Source organism: Solanum lycopersicum, chromosome 2 (assembly GCF_036512215.1).
Source record: "Solanum lycopersicum chromosome 2, SLM_r2.1".
Classification (NCBI taxonomy): Eukaryota; Viridiplantae; Streptophyta; class Magnoliopsida; order Solanales; family Solanaceae; genus Solanum; species Solanum lycopersicum.
This window is the reverse complement of record NC_090801.1, coordinates 55,020,824-55,030,027: the sequence shown is the minus strand read 5'-3', so window position 1 is coordinate 55,030,027 and position 9,204 is coordinate 55,020,824. Positions and strand designations below refer to the sequence as shown.

The window sequence follows — 9,204 nt, the reverse complement described above, 5'->3', positions numbered from 1 at the left end:
GATATTAGCGACGGAATTAATTACGTTGCTATATAACTATGGATTAGCAATGAAGTAGTCATTTCGTTGTAAAATTTACAAATATTTTTTTGAGTTAAAATAGAGCAACGAATTGACGACGGAATATGTTTTTTGTTGCCAAATAATAGCGGGAAACTTTGGCGCCTTAAATTTTGCTACAGATTTCGCAACAAAGTAAGTTTTATAAATTCAATAATATATTGCAACGGAATTAGTGACGGAAAAGTGTTGCTAGAATGTAAAATATATTTTTATGGACTTTAAATTACGTATTGACGGAAATTTCTATCTATAAAATTAATGTAAATAATTATTTTTATTTATAGCGACGAATATCAGAATCCGTCGCTAAGTTCCTTTCAATAATTTTTACACAAAAAGGAAACAAAATTACAATCCCTTAAATGTAGGGTTTTATCTCTCTATGAAAAGTTCCAAGAACTGCGCAGCAACTGAGTTAAGAATTCTCTGGTCTCCGTCACCTTTCACCGGTCTCCTTGAGGTAAGAAATTAATTTCTCTGGTCTCCTTCTCCTTTTGATTTCTCTCATCTCTCACTCCTTTTGATTGCTCCCATCTCAGGTGAAATTGTTTCAGTCTCAGGTTCAAAGTGAAATTGCTCATGTTTCCTTCATCTTCAGGTGAAATGTGAGCTTCTACCTTTGGTAATTTCTCTTTTTTCATATGTTCGGTGAGCTTCTAGTGCGGTGAAGAGGAGGGTTTTGACTTCTATTTGGTGAAAAATAATTGGGAAAACGGGATGGGGTTATCAGTGAAGAACATTATAGTCTTCTTTAAATTTTCTTGGATACGTGATGTTAGACATATTTATAAACCACATTGTCTACTAAACGCACTCTAACACAAAGAAAAATCGCCGATAAAATCACTTCCGATAGAAGTTCTTATTCTGCTTCAACACCTAAAACTTGTAACCAGTCTTTCAAAAATAAAATGATACTTGTTAATAATTATGTACACATTATAAGATACTTGTATTTATTTATTGTATGTTCTCTTTAAGAATTGCATGTAGCTTAACAAATCTTACAGATATAACTTGTTAAAAGTTAATAGAAAAAGAGAATCCCAAAAAGATAAATAGGTATTGACATGATTTAGCAATTAGATTTTAATGATGAGTATATATGTCAATGATGTTTTAAGATAAGAGTGTGTGCTCTGCCTACTTTAGCATTCACAGTGAGATATGAGATGAGAATGAGGCGTTTCAATAGCTTAAATTAGCTTTTACGTTCATTAGCAAAAGAAGAGATTTTCTATTGTTCTTAGTCTCTTCTTATGATATTGTTAGTAGAAGCTTCAACACTTGTTGTTTGGTACATTATTTTCTAAAGATTTTATCTGTTAGCTATAAACTTTTATCATGATCTCGATGAAATGTATGTGTTTTCCTTGTGTCTTTTCTTTTAGTGTTGAAAGGATTGAGTTAACTATAGTTTTTAATATTTTTACTTTCTTTTGTTACTGTTGTTTTCTTCTACTTTGCTCTAATTTTTTATTTTGAAAATTTTTCAGATTTTTTTTACTCTAACCTTGCTTGCTTCTACTTTTCTTGACTAAATTCTCAATATCTCGAAATAACATTGACAAGAAGTCTCCAAGCTTTTCACTGTCTAGTCATTGCCTTGACACTGTCTGGAGAAAGGTAACCTTTCCTCTGTAATCTTCTCCTCGTCTTCTTCTATTCATGATATGCCTCTTGTTCTATTCATGATATGCCTCGCTAGTCTGTTGTTGTTATATCACTGTTGTTTGTAGATGATAATTAATGAATTTAATTTGCTATACATGGGTTCTTAATGGATTTTGTTGATTCATATTAATGTGAAAGCTGGCTTTTATTATTTAGTATATAGTATTGATGCTTATTTGTTCTTTTTTGTTTGAATCTATTTTAGGTGACTACTCTTCGCTATGTCGTAAAATCTATGTTCTTCATTTTTATTGTCTGTAAGCCTATGTTTTACATTCAGTTTTGCTACTGTTGATGATGCTTTCTTTTCAATTGTAATGCTTCAATACCTTTTGTTTGTCATCAATTTTGTGGGACTAAGTCTGCATAGTGAATAACTGTAGAAATTATTTTTGTTTTGCCTAAATGCATGTTTTGTTAGTATTTGATGAATGTGAATGAGAGTACCTTCTGGTCCACAGTTTGTGCTTGTTACTAATTTTTTATTCTTGTAAATTCAAACTTTATTAGGAACATGAATATTCTAGAGCGTAATTGGATGTATGATAGGTTGGATGGTCAAGGGGCTATAAATTATAATTTTGTGATTGGAGTGGATAAATTTATCCAATTTGCATGTTTGCAACAAAATCGGATGAGTGGAAATAAAGTTAGATGTCCATGTAAAAAATGTCACAACTTTAGGTTCATGGATGTTATAAATCTAAATTTGTTGATAACTATTTTATCTGGAAACATCAAGGAGAAAAAAATATGATTGGTGAGATTTCTTCTGATCAAGATTTGAATGGTGGTGCTAATTACCTCAATTAGGATATGATAATCCATACCGTCAAATGATTTTAGATGCAGCTGGTTCAAATGATTTTAGATGCAGCTGGTCCTAACTTTCCCAAGGTTCAAAGTTGGCAATCTTTTGGCAATACTGTTGACAAGTCGTCTCATCCTTGTGAACCTTCAATGGGGGAAGATCCTAACCCCGAGTCTAAAAAATTATATGATTGCTACAAGCAGTTGATGCAAAATTATATCCCGATTCTTCCCTCTCTCAACTTGTTGTTGTCTCTCGAATGTTGAATATTAAAATGGAGAACAACATGTAACAGAGAGGTTATAACCAAATGATGCAATTGTTGAAAGAGGCTACCTGAAGATAACATAGTGCTTGATATATACTATCAGACTAAGAAGCTAGTGCGTACCTTGGGTTTGCCATTTGAAAAGATTGATCGCTGTAAATCAGGATGTATTTTGTATTGGGGGTGATGATAAACACCTTACATCTTGTACATTTTGTGGACATTATAGATACAAGTGCCGTGTTGTCTCTCGTAAGAGGAAATTGATCCCTTACAAGAAAATGTATTATTTTCTTTTGATTCCTAGATTTCAAAGATTGTATGCATCTCATGCTACAGCTGCTTACATGAGATGGCATCACGAGCATACAAAAGAGGATGGTATAATGTGTCATCCATCAGACTCTGTGGCTTGGAAACACTTCAATGAAACTTATACTTTTTTTTTTGCTAATGAACCAAGAAATGTAAGATTGGGATTATGTATTGATGGTTTCCAACCATTTAGTCAATCTAGGAGTAGATACTCGTCATGACCAATGATTGTCACACCTTATAATTTACCTCCAGGAATGTGTATGAAAGAAGCTTATATGTTCATAACAGTCATTGTTCTAGGGCCAAACAATCCCAAACATAAAATTGATGCTTATTTGCATCCTCTAATAAAAGAATTGACTTTGTTGTGGGAGACATGCGTGCAAGCATTTGACATCTCAAAAAAACAAAACTTTCAACTAAGGGCATCTTTGATGTGGACAATCAGTGACTTTCCAGCATATTCTATGTTATCAGGATGGAGTACTGCAGGTAAGTTTGCATGTCCCTATTGTATGGAGGAAAGAAAATCATTTAGATTGACCCATGGTAGGGAAACATCTTGGCTTGGCTGTCATCGGATGTTTATTCCTACTTGTTTTGTTGATGACGCTTGTTGTCTTTGAATTCTGATTTATGATAGCCCTCCTAATAACCTCTTCTAATTTATACAGACTGAAACCTTCTTAATATGCTCTAGTTTCATATACAAATCTTTCAAAAGTGAGGTTGATCCCAATGAAATCAATTGGAAAGGTGTTCCAAATGATGTAAGAAATGGTTATTTTGGATAATTTAAGGTATAAGTTTTCATCGTAAGTGATTTTAGCAAGTATATTCACATATATAGATAGGACATTAATGTACTACTTTCAAAGCTTGTTTCAGAAAAAGTTCTGCAGGGATGTTTCCAATAGTGAAAACAAAGTCAAAACACAATGGATGGTTAAGGCAGCATTGAACTATAGGAATTTCATTTCTAAAATAAAAAAAGGAGGAGTTAGGTCAGGTTACTTACTAGAAGATGTATGGGAAAGATGGATGGAGCATTGGGGAAGTCCAGAGTCTATTAAGAAATCAGAATTCGCAAAATCATCGTGGCGGTCGTGAAACTGCTGTTGGGACTCACACTGGTGTCTCTATTTCTATCGGAGAACATCGCAAGAAACTTGTGAGTATATATATATATTCTACAAACTCTATTATGAATATCTTCTCTTATATGACATATATAACGTGTTTTGTTTTGTATAGGCTATTAGAAAAGGTCGAGATCCCACGCCAAGTGAGTTACATCTGCATGTTCATACACATGGACATGATGGAAAAACATTTGTTGGTGAGCGTTCTCGAGATATCCATGTAAGTCTAAAATTTGGAGGTGTTTCGGTTCTTTCCTACTTCAATTTATGGTGCACTTCTTTACTGTTTTAAAGTGTATTTGTTGATGCTATTTGGTACAGTTCTAATGATGTTTTGAGACTTTAGGATGCAATTCTAGTATCGTTTTAAAAGGAAACTACTGCCATTGTTTTGAGGCTTTTTTGGTGCAACTTTTTACTATTTTTTTGTGTGATTTTACTGTTGTTTTATAGTGACTCTAGCTTCCAAAAGTGTCATTGTCTGTGTGGTATTGTAATAAGAGATAACTCTCTTGACATGATCTTCTCTTCTTGGGGTGGATGCTCTTAGCAATTACTTGGCTACCCATTGTCATTGTCTGTGACATGATCTTCTCTTGGGGTGCATGCTATTAGCAATTAATTGGCTACCCATTGTTTATTACCACAGACACAACAACTGCTACACTAAATAGAGGTATTGATAAGTTCTCTTAGAGGATATATCAAATTCCAGACAAATGGTCTACACATCTATGAATTCCATTCTAGTCAACTTGTGAAGTTTTTTATTTCTACCAGTTTGCTCAGTTTCACAGAGATGCCTCATCTTGCACTCGGATATACTACTTTGTCTTTGTAGCAGCTGGTATATTTTAAAGGATCATATGGAATAGTACCAAATTTAACTGTAAAGGACATCTTTATTCTTAGTGTCTCTGCCACTCTCTACATTGTACTGAGCATTATTTTGTCTATTTTTTGCATTTTTCTTAAAAATTTGGTTTGTTCCATGTCATTATTGTTTTCTCATTTTCTCTACTTATTATAGGAAAATATGAAGAAATATTAAAGAAAAAAACATTGTCTGAAACTGATATTGATCAATATGAAGCATATTACCAAGCTGCGGGAGGAGAAAAGAAAAGAAGAATATATGGTCTTGGATCTGAAGCAAAAAGTTACTATGGGCAGAAACTTTGTGGGTCATCATTATTACCTCATCCATTTTCTCAATCAACATCGACAACAAATATGGACGAGTTTGTAAAGAAAATGATGTCTGCACTAACTAGTCATCTTGTTCCTATTATTGTTGAGCAGGTGAAAGCATCGATTAATCCATCCGGCAATCCATCGTCTGTGGCACCCATGTCTGTTGCTAGTAATATGGATGAGGTTGATACCTCTATTTCAAGTTAATACCTCCACAGCTTCAGTTTTTGATAATGTCATACTTTTTGGAAATTAGAAATTGCGCGTAGTAATATTTTGATGAACATGAGTTTATTTCATAGCAGTTGATAGTTTTGTTTTTGTATATTTTAACCAGAAATATGTTGTTTTGGAGTTCTCTATTTATATATTATGAATTGTTTATGAGTATTATATTATATGAATGTTTGTTAATTTTGGAGTATTTAGTAATTTTGATTGAATATATTTCAGCAGTCCATAAGAATAATTTTAGCAACAAATTTAGCTACTATTTGGTCATTGTTGTAAAAAGAATGTTGGCGACGGATCAATGATGAATTATTAAAGGCCTAATATGTTGTCACAAAATATGTTGCGACGGAAATTTTGTTGCGAAATAACTAAATGAATTATGAAATTAACAACAAAACTATATAAATATAATAACGAATCTTTCTGTCGCTAACATGTTACGACGGAAATGTTTCGTCTCTATGACGTCGCTAAAATTGAGACGAAACATCATTTTTTTGTCATAGAATTATGAAATTAGCAACAAAATTGTATAAATATAATGACGAATCTTTTTGTTGCTACGTTGTGGCGACGGACGTTGTTCGTCACTAGGACGTCGCCAAATTTGTGACGGAACTAATTTTTCGTCATTAAGAGTTTACTGACGAGCATAATAGCAATAGTCAATATTCTGTAGCTAATCTGTCGCTAATCATGATTAGTGACGGATTTTCTTCATATAGTGACGGATTGTTGCCGTCACTAAACACTTTTTTTTTGTAGTGTGAAAAGAATTTTAGCCTTATTTAATTTGTACATCAAGCTGGTAATCATATCAATGTCTCTCTTTTTCTTTTTTACCATCGGAAAATAACATTGGATATTACTAACTTCTTATATTGATCCCCTAAGAGCGCGGAACAATCATTGCTAAATATGAACTTAACCAAATATATGAAAAAATAACATTAAAAAGTATTACTTGTGAGTAATTATTCTTATAAGTTGAATAAGAAAATAATCAGTAATATAGAATGATGAATATTGTAAACGGATTATCTAACAAAGAATCGACATTATTTATGTATTATAGTTGTGTAATGTCTTGCTTCTCCTTTTGTTAGAATATTTTAAATTGGTACTTGTCTCATCCTGCAAAAATTAGGAAAGCTGCCTTTTTTCTCCTTACAAAGTGATGGTTCGACTAGCTACATATTTATGCATGGGGTCGAGTGTGGGTCAATTAAGAACTATCACACTAACAAAATTATAAGAACATGAAAAAGTAAGCTAGCTCACAACCCTCCTAGGTTTGAGTTGGGTTGGTAAATTCAAGACCCTTTTAAATGAAAGGCCGAATCATCCTAACTCTTCAAATTTTTGGCCCACGAAGCTTGGGCTGATCGATTTTTGCAACTCTAATAAGAAGGATGTTGATGCTTCTAGAATATGCTGGAGAAAGGTCAAAATTTTACGGGGTAGACTATTGAGTATCATAGATTTATATATATATATATATATATATATATATATATAGAGAGAGAGAGAGAGAGAGAGAGAAATTACGTGGATAAGCAAACTTATACAATTTAATTACTCATCATAGCTATAGTTTGCTATAATTATCACTCGCGATTAACATTATACATTAATTACGTGGGCTGACTTCGAGTTTGTATAATTAGTCATGTTTGTATATGTATAATTCACAGTATACAAATAAATATGTATAATATATAATTTTTTAGCCTATATACATATACAATACACCTCTCTCCCACTCTCTGCCCTCTCTCGCTCTCCTCTCTCCTCCTCTCTCAATTTTGCTCTCTCTCTCTTCCCTCTCCCAATCTCGCTCTCTCTTAATTACGTGGGCTGACTTCGAGTTTGTATAATTAGCCATGTTTGTATATGTATAATTCACCAGGATATACAAATAAATATGTATAAAATATAATTTTTTAGCCTATATACATATACAATACACCTCTCTCCCACTCTCTGCCCTCTCTCGCTCTCCTCTCTCCTTCTCTCTCTCGCTCGCCTCTCTCCTCCTCTCCTAATCTCTCTTGTCATATATACAATTACATACAATTATCTAACCAATATACATATGCAATTCACCTTTCTCCCAATCTTTTCCCCCTCTCTCGTCTCTCTCCTCTCTCTCACAGTCTCGCTTGCCTCTCTCCTTCAAATAATATGTAGCTACAAATTGTAATTATCAAACTATAGCTATAGAGAGTAACTAATTATTTTTAAGTGGTGTGTGTGTGTGTGTGTGTGTGTGTATATATATATAAGTGGGAACAAAAAAAAGTAAAAAGTTGAAATATCAATATATATATATATATATATATATATATATATATATATATATATATATATAAGTGGGAACAAAAAAAAGTAAAAAGTTGAAATATCAAAATAACCCTATAAAGTTAAGTTACTACAATAATATAATTAATAAAATATATATTTTTATAAAAAATAAAATTTCTATGATTTTAATAGATATTTCTTTTTTTAATAATAAATGAATAGACAAAAATTTTGTTTAGTCATGATGACCAAATTATTGAGAATTGAAAAAGTTACAAAAATTGCAAGTAACGGTATGTTAATGGTCAATTGATGTATTCAATACTACCTCTTTTAACTTCTACTAATTTGTCCAATATGCATGTGAATTTGAAAAGGCAAAAACATTCTTACTAAAAACTATATATATTTATGCATGTGAAAAAATGAATTTGCGAGCCAAGGCAATCAATTTTTTTTTCATTGTAATTCTTTGTGATTATCAGGTATGTCCCCTGAGGGCTTTGTATTTGGATTTTTATTTTTTTGTATTTTTTTCATAGTTATCAAGAAAAACTTAGTATTATTATTATCTATGGCTTGAACTTGCTTAATTTAGTGTAATTATTACTAATGGAAAGAGGAATAGCAAGCAGCAGACTGTCAACACGTCTGCTTGTGTTGTTTGCTTATTCCCCTTGAATGCCCCATTTACATTTAGCTCATATTTGTTCATTTAATGGAAAGAATGTGAGATCCACTTAAAATTTTAATTATAAACTTGCCTTTTAGGATCTTTCATAAGCTAGACCATGAAAGTTTTTTATGGGCCTTGCCTTTTAGGATCTTTCGTAAGCTAGACCATGAAAGTTTTTTATGGGCCCATTTATATTTTATGCTTTTTCCATTTATTCTTATTTGCTTAATTTTAATTGGAAAAATTACTCAATTAAGTAAATTTATACTATTTAGTTGCTCATTATATCAATAGTTTGTATATAATAAATTATCTATAATATATAAATACATATGTATAATATACAATTATCTAACCGATATACATATACATTCACCTCTCTCCCACTGTCTTCCTTGTTTCTCTCGATCGCCCTCTCTCCTCCCTCTCCCAATCTTGCTTGTCATATATACAAATATATATGTAAAAAATACAATTATCTAACCAATATATATACATAATTCAACTCTCTCATTCTATG

General features: G+C 32.1%; 1 protein-coding gene across 1 annotated transcript; it reads left to right on the top strand.

Moving 5' to 3' along the window:
• Positions 1 to 4,158: 4,158 nt before the first annotated feature.
• Positions 4,159 to 5,677, top strand: LOC101244342 (uncharacterized). Its single transcript, XM_026029105.1, has 4 exons — positions 4,159 to 4,305; positions 4,389 to 4,496; positions 5,057 to 5,123; positions 5,307 to 5,677. Exons 1-4 carry the CDS (start codon positions 4,159 to 4,161, stop codon positions 5,675 to 5,677), a joined length of 693 nt encoding a protein of 230 aa, XP_025884890.1.
• Positions 5,678 to 9,204: the final 3,527 nt, after the last annotated feature.